Genomic DNA, 13,923 nt, shown 5'->3' with positions numbered 1-13,923 from the left:
TTTGTATAGTTCTTTTTGGGGGATGAGGGTGGTGTCAATTAGTTTGGATTTGTTATTTGTCATTGGGCTCTTATTTATTTTACCTCCTAGTGCTGTATGTTCCATTTAATGTTTGTTTCTTGAAGATTTCATTTTAGGATTTATCATCCATTATATAAAACATAAGTACCTTGTCCAATAAAATATATGGAGATTGTATTTTGACAGTTCTCAGTTTTGTTTGTTTGTTCATTCAGTAAGCACTGGTATAGCACCACCTAGATGCCAGGTACTGTGCTAGACCCTGGGAATGAGAAAAGAACAAGGTATGGCTCCTCTCATCAGGAGACAGAGTTGCAACAATAATTACAGTATGCAAGGGTGTTTGTGCAAGTTTGAGTCTATAGCAACATTTCTGTCTTAAGAGATACAGAGGAAACCACGTTTACTTGATCTCTTGGTTTACATATACATTCTTGAGGAAAGGACCATGTATTTTATTTCTTCTGTGTGCTTTTCTAACTCTGGAGGAAATTTTTGTGCCAATATTATGTTTTTTATATACACTTTTTACCCAGATTGTTTGCAGTGAGCAAGCACCAAATTTAACTTCATTGTTATTTTAATTAGCTTGTTTTAAAGTGTGCTTTTGGAAGCACATATGGGAATTACATATGAAATAATAGTGCAGTCTGTCAATATCTGTGGTTGAGGAGTGCAAAGTCAAAGGTGGTTCCTTCTGTGGTAGTAAACATACAGCCATGAAATCATTTCTTGTAATGACTGGTGTTTCTTTTTATACTTGGTCTTATAGGCCCTTAGTTCCTGGTAAATAGTTGGCAATATTTTGTTGTGGAATATGTGAATTTCTGTAGATTGACCAGTGAACTAGATGAATAATTAAAATTTGACCTGTATATCTTGCATGCTTGGTATATGCACTTTATTTTAGAACAAAAACTTCCACTTTTGAGCTTATGTTAGAAAGGAAAAGGTAAACAGTTATTGTTACACAGAAATGAAAACTTTCATGTGTCAAAAACATTACATCTGTGACCAAACATTAATATACTTACTATTAAATTTCTATAAACCATGATAATAGAAAAATAGGCAAAGGTCATGTTAAAGCACTTTAATACAAATGGCTAGTAGGCATGTGCAAATAAATTTTACTTGTTAGTAGTCAAAGAAGTACAAATAAAATAAGTAGAGTGTTTTTACTTATTTATTTTTGAAGAAGTCACATTTCAGATATTTATAATTCTGGAGATTGGTAGGGAAGTGGAGAAATTGATATTTTCAGATACTGTTGGAGACTGTGTAAACCAGTATACCTGTTTTGGGATACAGCATGGCAAAAAGTGTCAAAGATTGTATAAATGTTCATGTCCTTTGACCTACCAATTTCCACTTTTATTGATTTATTCCAGGAAAATAATAATGGATATTTATAAGAGTATATATTTGTATGTATACACACATACCCACCCACCCCACACACATACAAGAAGTTCATCAAAATAAAGAATAATTTGTAGTGTCTTAAATGTATCTCAGTAGGGATTGGTTAAATATGGACATACAATGGGGTACTCTGTAGCCATTAAAATCAAGTCGTAGAAGAATATTCTGTGTGGGAAAATATTTATGATATGTTGCTAAGTGAAAGAAAAAAGGTTATGAAACTACTTACATAGAGTTTTTATTTATAAATGTACTAGTTATGCATATGTGGATTCATCTATGGAAAGAAAGCAGGCTGTGTCGGTGGTGGTGGGATTATTGGCGATGCAGCGCTCCTCAGCCATCCCTAACTCCACCCACCTCTAAACATTTTTCTCTTCTTCCAGTTTTCTGTATATACTAGATTTGTACTAAAAAAGAAAACACACTGTTTTTTAAAAAAGAGATTTTCAATACGTGATTAGAGATAACAAACAATTTATGCTGACTTTCAGGTAACACCAGTTGTTGCTCTTTCCAATGAGTCCTGGTCCATGTCATTTGCAAAGTACCTTGAACTTAGGTTTTATGGGCACCAGTACACTCGTAGAGCGAATGCTGAGCCATGTGGTCATTCCATCCACCATGATTATCACCAGTATTTCTCCTATAACCAGATGGTGGCATCTTTCAGGTAAGAAGTCTGAGCGACCCTGTGCACAATCACATACTCCTGGGAAGGCGTTACAACATTTCCGCTATTAGTAATTTGGGGTGTGTGTTGTTTTCCACCTTCACCTTTTCAAATGCAGAGGGTTATACTCTCTGCAAAAAGCTTTCAGTGTTATTGTTTTATTGACTCCTTTAAGAAATAAGTATTGTTATTACCCTCATTTAGGGAGCTTATAGCTCACAAATAGAGCTAGCAAGGAATGAGTCCTGATATGAACTAGTAGATTGGCTACTACAAGTGTTGCACTTAACCAATGTTTTTGCTTCTAAGAGTTTGTCAGAATTTTTGCTAAGACATTACTTAGTGTAAGGATAATCAGATATTATACAGCTAAAAGCACTTGTTCAAAGATTGGGTAGTTACACTAGTATTAAATGATTTGAGAAAGCCTTCAGGCTCTTTCTTCAAAATACATCCAGAATCTGGACACATCTCACCACCTCTCCCACTGCCACTCTGGACTGAGTCTCTGTTATCTTTCACTGGATCATTGCAGTAACCTCGACCCTTTTCCCTTTGGCCTTGCCCCCTGCAGCCTGTTCTACACACAGCAGTCAGAGTGATCCTGGTATATGCTGATCAGCTCAGGCCATTCTTCTACTGTAGACCCTCCCATGGGTGTCTGTTTCACCCCGAGTGAAAGCCAGAGTCTGTTGACAAGCCTCTAAGCCCCTATGTGCTCTGGCTGCTTACCTTCTGCTGCTCTGCCCTCGCTCACCGGGCTGCAGCCTCGCTGGCCTCCTGGCTGGGCCTCGCTTCTGCCACGTGGGCTCCTACCTAGGAGCCTTGCACTTGCTCTCGCCTCTCTGAGCTGTCTGCTCCCACACATCCGCCTGCTTTTCCTTACTTCCTGTGGATCTTTGTTCAAATTTCTCCTAGCAGTCCTTGCCTCATTTTCCTGCTTTGTTTTTCCCTGTAGCACTTACTGTCTGATGTAAAATATATTTTAAGTATTTATTTGTTTTTATTTATTGCCCAAATCTTGTTATTCCTGAATCATGAGGGCAAGAATTTTGTCCCTTATTCAGTGCTGTATCCTCAGCACCTAAAATAGCATCTGACACATAATAGGTCCTCAGATATTTATAATTGAACCCTGTTACCTATTTTAAGCAAGAGCTGTTAATCATGAACCTAGGGCCTAAGTGGGATATAGCATTTAGTAGACAACATAAACTTCAGGTGGGAAAGAAACTCAGGAAAAATCCTTGGGAGCTGAGAAGGTAGTGAATACCAGCGTCTGAGCTAATTGTAGGAAGGAGTCCCTCTCTTCGTTCATAGAGGTTTATATCCCAGTCATTTTTGTTTTTAAGTCACAGAAGGGTGGCCTTGGGGGATAAATGATGGCATCACAGTGCAGGGATAAAATAAACAAAATAACATCTATTTAAAACTGGGGAGAATATTTATAATGGTTGATGAAGTTGTCTTCAATATTTTTATGATTGTTTTAAGATGCCATTTTATAGAAACTTCATGATCTCTTACACCTCATAGGATTTAGTTGACCATCGTGATACACTTCTACTCAAAATACTAAACTATTATCCACTTTTCTACTATTACTTGTATTTTCTCCTTCAGTTATTCTCCCATTCGGCTTCTTGAAGTATGTGTTCCGCTTCCCAAAATATTCATTAAACGTCAAGTCCCATTGAAAGTGTCCCTTCTTCAGGATCTGAAGGACTTCTTTCAAAAGTAAGTTTTATATTCTTTGATCATCTTTTTTGTTTGTTTAGTACTGCCTGCAATCTAAACTATTTTAAATATCAGATTTGTTTATTTAGCTTTCTTTGAAAACAGAAATAACCATATTTTTCTAATTGTATGTTATACATACCTGATGTAAAAAAGCAAAAATGTAGATAGTGCATAAAGGTATTTAAAAAAGAGGTCAAACCCTCTCAGGCATAACAACTATTAAAATTTTGATGTACGTCCTTTCAGGTCTTTTTTGTTCTACAAAATTGAATGTGATTCTTAACTAGATAAGACATAGTTAAACTTTGTGTGTGACACTTTTGTGAGATTAGAAACTTTGATTCCAAACTTTGATTTTCTAAAGTGTTTAGTATTTTTTATGTTTATATTGTTAGAGTTTCGCAGGTATATCTTGCTGTGGATGAAAGACTTGCATCTCTGAAAACTGATACATTTAGCAAAACAAGAGAGGAAAAAATGGAAGATATCTTTGCACAAAAAGAGGTAATTCATTTCTCTGACAGAAACCCCAGAGTTGTGAACTCGTTGGAGGTTCCTTTCGAGGGCTTCTCAGATTGCTGGCGTGGTTTCTGTTCCTCTGCAGATGGAGGAAGGCGAGTTCAAGAGCTGGACTGAGAAGATGCAGGCGCGGCTCCTGTCCTCCTCCATGGAGACCCCTCAGCAGCTGCAGTCGGTCTTTGAGTCGCTCATCGCCAAGAAGCAAAGCCTCTGCGAAGTGCTGCAAGCCTGGAATAACAGGTGTGACTTGGCAGCCTGGTATTTCTTTCATATGATTGCAAAATTTACTCTCCTGTGAGGTTTTTGATATGAGCGTCCTCATTAATTACGGATTTTTCATTTTACTCTCAAGTGGTAGGAATTTTTATTTTTATCACCACTACCACCCCCCACCTCTTTTCATCCTTTAAGGTGTATATGCTAATATTTGAGTAACTTGTGAAGGTTAAAAAACAAAGTTGAGAGTAGCTTTCAGTGCTGCTTCAAATACCTATGATGTGTGTTCTTACTGAGATTAGTATGCCGTGGAGGGATCATTGTTTTTGAGGCCAGGACTTTCAACTCCACTATTTTGTGTATCTTACACCTTTATTTAAATATTTTATGTTAGGAAATATTTCCCTTTAATGCTTATTTAAAAGTTCAGTTAGATCATCGTAACATTTTTTTATTGAACACTTGGATTATGCTAGGCACTAAGTAAGGCACTAGACAGACATTCACTCTTTTATTTCATTTCGAGTCCTCCAGTGTATGTATACTGATTCCACGTTACAGAGGAGGAAACTGTGGCTCTAGGAGACTAAAGGATTTGCCCAAGTTACATAGCTGTTAATTCCAGAGCTGGACTTTTGAGCCCAGGCCCACTGGTCTTTAACAAGCGTGTTTTTTAATGTTATGTTATGCTGACTCATAATAACTTGCTATTTTTTAATAACTATAGTCATGTCAGTAATAACTGACTGATTAGAAATAAGACAGAAATTTAGTCTTACTTATGTATAGTTTTTAACATCTGTGACAATTCAAAGAGGAAAATCTAATTATTGTGGTTTCAAAGCTATAAGGAGAAAATTTATAAACATTATTTGGGATATTAGAAACAAAACCGTATTCTTCTTCACCCCCCAACCCCTTTTCTTTAACTGTAGGTTGCAGGACCTTTTCCAGCAGGAAAAGGGTAGAAAGCGGCCTTCAGTTCCTCCAAGTCCTGGAAGACTGAGACAAGGGGAAGAAAGCAAGGTACTAAAATGCAGTTTTGTCTTGGGGCCTTCACTGATACAAATAAAATAAATTTCTCTTACAACACTTAGAAGTGGTAGTTTGACACATACTCTATTAATAATATTAGAGTTTTTCATTTTGAGGTTATAAGATTTCAAAGTGATGTGACCTGGATTAATTTTTTTATATTAGCTTGAAATAAAATATAATTCATTTTATTTGAAACATTTATCAAAAACTACTGTCTACTGGCATCACTGAGGACAGCATCACAGTGGCAGTGAGTGCGATAAAGGAGAAGTTGTGATGCTAAGGGAGTGGATGATGGAGGGAGGTCTCTCTAGTATGGTGAGCAAATCACAGAACGTTCTAAGCAGTGATCTAAGAAACGCCTTTATAATGAAATTGTACACAGGGCTGATAGTCATTTTAAATTTATCTTACCTATGGATAATGGGACTTGAGAAAGTCCAGTGGATAATAGAAGATTACTATGCTTAATAGATAATCATAAGTAGCTCCTAGATGCTTTAAAGGGTCTGTGAGCTGCTGTTTAGAGCAATATTCTCCAAGTGTAGTTCAAAGACCCCCAGGGTTCCAAGACCATTTCAAGGGCTTTGCAAGATACCCTTTTTTCAACTAGGTATCTGTGTGAGGCTGGATTTTCTTTATATACTTCAATCATAATAATATAGCTCAACAGATTAAAAACAGAAGTTAGAAATTTAAGCTAGGCTTTAAAGTATTTGTAAAAGTATAAAACAATGTCACTCTTACCAATTGTTTTTTAGAAAATATTTTAAATTAAAATATGTATGTTAATATGTGGTGGTTTTATTATTGTTATTTTTAAATCAATTAATGCATGTTCTAAAATTTTTTTCAGTTTTAATTCTAATAAGGTAAAAATTAAAAGGTATAATCCACATAAACGAATGCTATTTGTGTCTTAATAATTCTTAAAAGGTTGAAAGAACTGTCCTGAGACCAAAATGTTTAAGATTCACTGGGTTAAAAAATTTTTTTAATGTTATTTTAATGCTTCCTTAAGAACAAAGTATTTACTCTTCTACAGATAAGTGCAATGGATGCATCTCCACGGAATGTTTCTCCAGGGCTTCAAAATGGAGAAAAAGGTTGGTACTTGAGTCTGGTCATCACTTGTCATTGAATTTAAAGACATTTCTTAGTCTATAAGTTGTTTTTAACTGCTAATTTTGAGACCTTTTTTCTGATGCAATTGTTCACATACTTTTTTTCCCTTCCTGTAGGGCATTTGTAGCACCGTCAGTTTAAGACTATCATAAAGTACATTGCATAAGATAAGTTAGGATGTAGAAATACACAATAGAGAAGTCCGCTTTTAGAGGAAGAACAAAAAGACAAAAGAAAACTGAATTCCTGTTTCGCCTGTTCCAAAGTCAACTCCTAGGTTTCATAGCAAAAATCTTACGGAGTTTAAATAATATTTTTATATCACTAAAATATTTTCTACACTTAAGATATTTTTTTCTTAGTATTTTATTGAATAACTTGGTGCCATCCTAGAAAATTTGTAAGAAAATTTACTTATCTTTGTAGAAAAAGAACTCAGCTCATGATTCTTGACATTTTTCTTTTATAATTGAGATTTTTTTTTTCCCCAGTAGTGTCATAATTTCATTCCCTATTAATTTGAATGAACTAATATTTAGGTAGGCATTGTGGCCGAGTGCAGAAGTTGGATAGGAGCCGGACTTGGTTGCCAGTCACAGTGCAAGATCTAATTGTGGTCAGGTCATATACCCTGCCTGGATTTTTGTATCCATTTTTAAAATATGCACTAAAATTATCTACATAACTTTTAAGAAGCTAAAATTCTTTGGTGTCTGAAGTAGAAATATGAGTTGGCATTTAAAAAACATTACTATTAGGTAGAAATGGACGTAATGTTTTTAAGTGACTCATTTAAGGCTGTGTTTTTCTTAGAGGACCGCTTCCTAGCCACCCTTTCCAGTCAGGGGTCCACCAGTTCCCCCCACCTCCAGCTGCCCACTCCTCCCGACGCCGCACCAGAACAGGCGGTGGGAGGGCCCCCCGACCTTGATACTGCCAGCAGTTCCGAAGGTACGGTTCCAGTCACTTTCACTGCACTTCATGCAGAAGAGACAAGCACTCTAAGTGCTTTGACACAATGCTTTCTTATCCCTTAGGATTTAAAATTTTTATGTATCGAAAGTGCTGTTTTAGTTTTAGCTTTTTATTATATCCCTTCTTCAGTTGCATTACTTGACGTGTAAATATTTCAGTAATAAAATGTTATTCAGCTTCATCTACTTTCTGGGGATATTACTTCTTAAGTCCCCTAAAGCACATGATTACTGCCTTGTAAGAAGGTAAGAGAAATTGCAGCCATTTCTCCAACAATAAATATTTGTTTCACTCATAGCAAATTTATGCCTTGCTTCTCTCTTGCTTTCTGTTTAAGCAACAACTACCTAACTGTAGCGTAAACTTTAAAATTGCAGTTAAAACTCAGATGTAATAGCCACAGTGCACATAATTGAGTTGAAGTGGCAACATGAACAGCTGTGACTAAGTTCACGCATGCTTGAGCAGTGGTCTCACCACGGCTGCTGCCTGGCCCTGCGATGGTAAGAGGCCATCAACTGCAGGATCATTTCAACTTTGAAGATGTTGAAATGCAAAAAAAAAAAAAAAAAAAGAACCCCTTGGGGTCAGTGCTGTGTATGTTTCTTTATTGCTTCCTGTTTCAACCCATAATAGTCATTATTCCTAGATCAGAAATCTTATACCCTAATTGGTAATTACAGTGTGCGTATGTCCATGTTCCATAAAGGAAAAGAAATATAGTTGGCACTATATACTTTCTTTTGTTCCTCCTGAATATTAACATGTAAGTAGAGTATTTTTCATCCCAGATGTGTTTGATGGTCATTTGCTGGGATCTACAGACAGCCAGGTGAAGGAAAAATCAACCATGAAAGCCATCTTTGCAAATTTGCTTCCAGGAAATAGCTATAACCCTATTCCATTTCCTTTGTAAGTATTATAAAAGCCAGTGGCTGTTGGGTGGTTTTATTTTCACTTTATTAAAAAAATCTCTATAGCGCAGGGAACTATATACAGTATCTTGTAATAACCTATAATGGAGCAGAATAAAAAAAAAGAATGTATGTATAGGTATATCACTTTACTGTACATCTATGACTCATACAGTATTGTAAATGAACTATCCTTCAATTAAAAAAAACTTTTTGGATAGATTTACTCTCTGCATATTTAAATGTGTTTATTTAACTGTATATATGTATTTCTCAATCCTAAATTATGCTTCATCATAGTGAAAAAATGTCTTTTGGTATAATATAATTTGTAGAACATATAATCATTGTATAGTAGATGAGTGGATGAAAAAAGCATTAACTAATATTGCTTAATGCTTAAGATTACTGGTTCTGAAAAGAACTACTTATATATGTTTTTTGAAGATAGACTGCTACATCTATTCACCTCATCATCTTAAAAACATATTGATGATTGTATATGAGGATATTACTCAAAAATTTACTGAGACATGGTGCTTTTAATTTTAACAGTGGTAATGAAATATAATGACCTGTGTAAGTTTTCATGTGATCTTGTTTGTACTGGGCTCACTCAGAGTAGGAGAAAACAGGCTGGCTGTGAGAGTTTATTTTTCTTCCGCTGGTTGACCTGTTTGGCTGTCAGATGCTGTACTTGTTACAGTGGTACAAGTGTATCCAAAAGGTGGACAGTTGTTAATAAGGATTTTGTTCTCTTGACTTCTGTCTTTATTTATTCAGTCAATGTTTAAACTTATCGAGCACCAGCTCTGGTACCCCAGGATATAGAACACGACTAGTAAGGAAAGATCCCTGCTGTCAAGAGCTCACAGTTCTGGGGAGGAGACAGATAGAAACTCACACTACAGTATGTGATGCATTCTGTGACAGCAGACTATAAAAGGTTCCTGTTTTCTATGCTTCAGACTTGAATATCTTGTTGCTTGACTGGGTTTTTGTCCCTCTTGTCTGTGGCCTTTGCACATGGCCTTCACTTTCTTAGTCATTAAGCCCTCTGCATTCTTCCTCAGGAAAACTTTACCAGACCCTTCCCCAAGTTCTCTGCCCCAAACAGATTAGGACTCTTTATTATGTGCTCTCAGGATTTCCTCAGGACACTTGTCACAGAAGGTCATTTAATTTATTTGTAGGATTATGTGTTTCCTTACCTCACTGTACTGTAAACTGTACCATGCCTATTTTTCACCACTGTATTGTTAACAACTTATACGTATTAGGTGCTTAGTAATAGTTTTCTTGACATTGTGTCTCTGGCACATTAGGGCAGTAAATGGCTGTTGCTCAAATGAATGAATGCTTCCATAGAGGGTTTAGGATGGAAGTCAGGGAAGCAAGATTTGGGCTGAAATGAAACACCGTTGAGTTTTCATGTGGTGATAGGAGAGCAGCTATTGGTCTAGTAGTACATTTCCACAATTTCTAGAAGACTTTTCAAGCTTATAGTAGAACAAAGTGTTTTACACTTCTGCTGCTCATTGTATATGTTTTTTGAGATGAATATGGCCCAAAGTCTTGCCGGTATGGAAAGCTTTGTTTGGAGTGATGAATCCAGAACCATCTGCTTTAAAAAACAATTCTGATAATTTTCAGTTACCTTCAAAAACTTTCTGTTGATATATTTTCCTTGGCTGTTTGTTGGAGTTCTGCATACATTTTGGCTTAATTATATTCCTGTAATTGTGCATTATTTAGTTAACTTAAAATTGTCCTGAGACTTACTTGTAATAGTGCTGTGTGGTGTGTATATGTGATTTTCTGCTAATTTTGTTCTTATTTATGTACTTAAACATTTGAACAGTGATCCAGATAAGCACTACTTAATGTATGAACATGAACGAGTGCCCATTGCAGTCTGCGAGAAGGAGCCCAGCTCTATCATTGCTTTTGCTCTCAGGTATTATTCGTGGGACTTTTCTACCTAGGGTTGTATCTTTATATTTTATGTGCATTTGTTAATTGCCATTTTCTTGAGATCTGCCACATAGAGTAGAACAAAATACAAGTAAACATAAAGTATTAAATGTAAGTTAAAAAAAATATTCTTTGGGCTTGACAGCTTATTCTCTTTGTATCTGAAAATATACTCTTTACCCAAATAATAACAAGATGACTCTTAAGCAAGCTCCTAATAATTCCATTTTCCAGGCAAGCTATTTGCTAATCCTTGTATTCCCTAGCCATTCTCTGTGTTGTATTGTGTATCCATTGTATCCCTTCCTTTGATTTACTTATTAACATAATACTTGGAACGTATTTGCCTTATGTCATCTGAATATCTTTTTTGTATTCTTCATTCATTTCCTTCCTGCTTCCCACACATAGCAGGTAAAGTTTCCTCACCGAAAGAAATGCTGTTTCTATGCCTCGACCTATTTATATGCCCACAGTTACCATGTGTCTTAAAGAAGGACCCCTCTTTAAAAATATTTATGTATCATGTCTAAAAGGACAAAGTTCTGTAATCTTAATGGTGTCTAGGCAGTGGTAGAAGCTAGTTTAAGTAAAATCTAAGATGTTTAATTAAAAAACATTTTTTTTCCTGTTGGAAGAGATTGAAATTGTATACTTTTTAAAATATTGGTTACAAGTTGTCCATTTATTCAACAAATATTTGAATGTCCGCAATATATGCTATACTGGGTATTGGATATACAGACATAAACAAGATAGATTTTTAGGCCTCAGCATTTATGGAGTTTAGAGTAACTTACTATTTGGATAATGAGGAATGATTTTCCTTTAGAAGATTCCATATGATAAACTTGTAATCTTTGTCTTTTGGTGTTTATGAAGGTAGTATTTGCTTCTCAGTCTATCGCTTAGTCACACCACAATTTAATAGGCAAGAAAGGCGGGAAAATCAATCAAGTCAAACATGTTTTGTAAAACTAAGAAGGAAGTTTTCTAGTTGAGGCCACCTTTTTTCTAGTATCTTGGAAAAAATGGCACACCCTAGGATGCTTCTCTTACTCCATAACATCTGATTTACCTAAATCAGAGCTCCCAGACTGCTAGTCCAAAAGTTGGAGTTTTTTAGTCAGTGCAACATAAAAAAAAATTTTTTTTCTTGAAGTTCAGTACCTTTAAGTTGAAAAGCATGCTCAAGTTCCTTTCCTCTCCATTATACTCAACCCTGAAATGTCACGCTTTTAAGTTAGCTGTTCAACCCCTGAAGGCGTTTGAACTAAATGTGAGTCTGTAGGCCTTCACAGTCATTGTTTAGGATATTAAACCCTAGTTGGTGTGTTCGGTTGTGTTTTGTATTATTTTCTGTGAGGACACAGACCTTCTTCATGAAGCTTCTAACTTGGTAACTTTTGTTACTTAACTCAAATGTATTTAATTGTTGACACTTACAATGATTGCGTTTCTATAATACAAAGCTTATTCTAAAGCATATGATTTATTTTAAAAGAAGACCTTAACGTTTAACATATTTCAACCTGTTCTACCCTAAGTTGTAAAGAATACCGAAATGCCTTAGAGGAATTGTCCAAAGCCACTCTGCGGAGCAGTGCTGAAGAAGGGCTTCCACCAAACAGGTGATCCGTGATTAAGTAGCATCTATTTCAGTTGAGCCATGTCAGCATTTTCTAAGTCCTTCTACTTCAGTTTTATTGTAGCTTATTATAAATGTAAAAGTTTCTAGAATATAGTCAGTGGCACTCATGTTTTAGCCAATAATAGAACAAAATTCAGGTATAATAGAAAGACCTTAAAAAGCCCCTCAGGATACAGTTTTCTGGTAATTGTCTTAGAGTTTCAGTGTATATTGCAGATTTAAACTTGAACATTCTAAATTGTCTTTACTGTTTTCACTTTAAAAATAGTGACTTGTGAAATTAGTAAACTTACTACTTGACTTTGTAAAGTATTTGTGAATTTTGCTTAATAAAGATCCTAATAGTTAAAAAACAAAACAACCCCCCTCACCAGTTTTTTAAGGATGTTCAGTATTTCAGATGTTTTGACACATTATCATAATTGTTGGACTTACGGGTACTAATGTAGCTCTGATGGACATGAGAAAATTTTAAGAGCCTATACTTTTGTATATTTTTTCATACATTTTCATAGCTTTAACATTTTGTTTTTCTTAAGTCCAGTAGACATTTCAAGACCTTTTCTTCCACGCTGCCCCTGTGTTTATATAAATTATGAATCAACGTCTGCCGTTGTGGGTGGGGTTAGGAGGGGAGTAGATTAATGGAGGAATGGGAGGACTTGCTATTTTGTGTCTGAATCATATAAAGCCAACTTTTTTTTGTTTTGTTTTTCATTTTAGTACTTTAGACAGCAGACCAAAGAGTAGCAGCCCTATTAGATTACCTGAGATCAGTGGAGGACAGACAAATCGTACCGCAGAAGCAGAACAACAACCAAGTAAGATTACAAATGGAGAAATAGTTACTGTCCATTTTTTTAGTTATGTTCATAATTGTGGTTTGAAGAAGAAAACACATTAAATAAGAAATGCCATTTGCCAAGAGTTTACTATTACTTCTGGTCTTTGAAATATAGTATGGATGTCAAATTTTTGTATATGTTCTTTTATACATATTTTGCTGTCCTTTGATTCTTACCTTAAGTTTATAGAGTTTGAAACTCATAGGTCCTTGCAAAAAGAAGCAGAATCTGTCTTCCTGGCTAGAGCTTTCAGCACACAAGCTAAGAAATATAAACAGCAACTTTTTGGCTTGTTTGTTTCTGCAATATTGTTGGCACTGCGAAAAGAACTTTTCATGTAACGTCTCTTTTAATCCCTCCAATGACCCCATAAGAGTTACTTGACTTATCTCCGGTTTTCAGAGAGCAAGTTCAGACTTTGATTAAGCGGTTTGCTCAAGGTTACACAGGTACTGGGGAGCTGGCATTTGAACTTGGGTCTCTTTGACCTTGTTGGTTAGGAATATTTCCTCCAAGTAACAGAAGACTCAAGTGACTCTTGGGCCTTAAATAAATGACAGCTTATTTTTCTAAAATAGCAATGTCTGCAGGTGGGCAGTTGTTGGCATTGGTTCAGCTACTCAGTGTTGCCATGACAACATATGAGTAGTTTCTCTGTAATTCTCTTAAGTTTTACTCATGGTTAAAAATGTCCCACTTAATGTTTGCATTTGAGGCAGAAGGCGGGGACAAGCTGCAGCTGTGCCCTTTTATTAGGAAACTCCCGTCCTCCTTCATTCTCATTGGTTAGAACTGAGTCTCATGGTC

The 13,923-nt window shown here is 35.8% G+C and overlaps 1 protein-coding gene across 7 annotated transcripts in view; it reads left to right on the top strand.

The window, feature by feature from the left end:
* PIKFYVE (phosphoinositide kinase, FYVE-type zinc finger containing) overlaps window positions 1-13,923 on the top strand; it is a 72,958-nt gene that overhangs the window by 48,044 nt on the left and 10,991 nt on the right. For all 7 annotated transcript variants that reach the window (XM_006205239.4, XM_031678181.2, XM_015240066.3 and 4 more), the window contains 11 exons: window positions 1,941-2,119; window positions 3,743-3,856; window positions 4,255-4,363; window positions 4,464-4,618; window positions 5,530-5,620; window positions 6,678-6,738; window positions 7,571-7,708; window positions 8,524-8,644; window positions 10,508-10,603; window positions 12,168-12,251; window positions 12,995-13,092. In XM_006205239.4, coding sequence (XP_006205301.2) covers window positions 1,941-2,119; window positions 3,743-3,856; window positions 4,255-4,363; window positions 4,464-4,618; window positions 5,530-5,620; window positions 6,678-6,738; window positions 7,571-7,708; window positions 8,524-8,644; window positions 10,508-10,603; window positions 12,168-12,251; window positions 12,995-13,092 — 1,246 coding nt within the window. The remainder of the gene's footprint in view (window positions 1-1,940; window positions 2,120-3,742; window positions 3,857-4,254; window positions 4,364-4,463; window positions 4,619-5,529; window positions 5,621-6,677; window positions 6,739-7,570; window positions 7,709-8,523; window positions 8,645-10,507; window positions 10,604-12,167; window positions 12,252-12,994; window positions 13,093-13,923) is intronic.

This window comes from Vicugna pacos, chromosome 5 (assembly GCF_048564905.1).
Source record: "Vicugna pacos chromosome 5, VicPac4, whole genome shotgun sequence".
Classification (NCBI taxonomy): domain Eukaryota; kingdom Metazoa; phylum Chordata; class Mammalia; order Artiodactyla; family Camelidae; genus Vicugna; species Vicugna pacos.
Note: the sequence above shows the minus strand (reverse complement) of the source record. Positions and strands in the feature narration are given on the sequence as shown.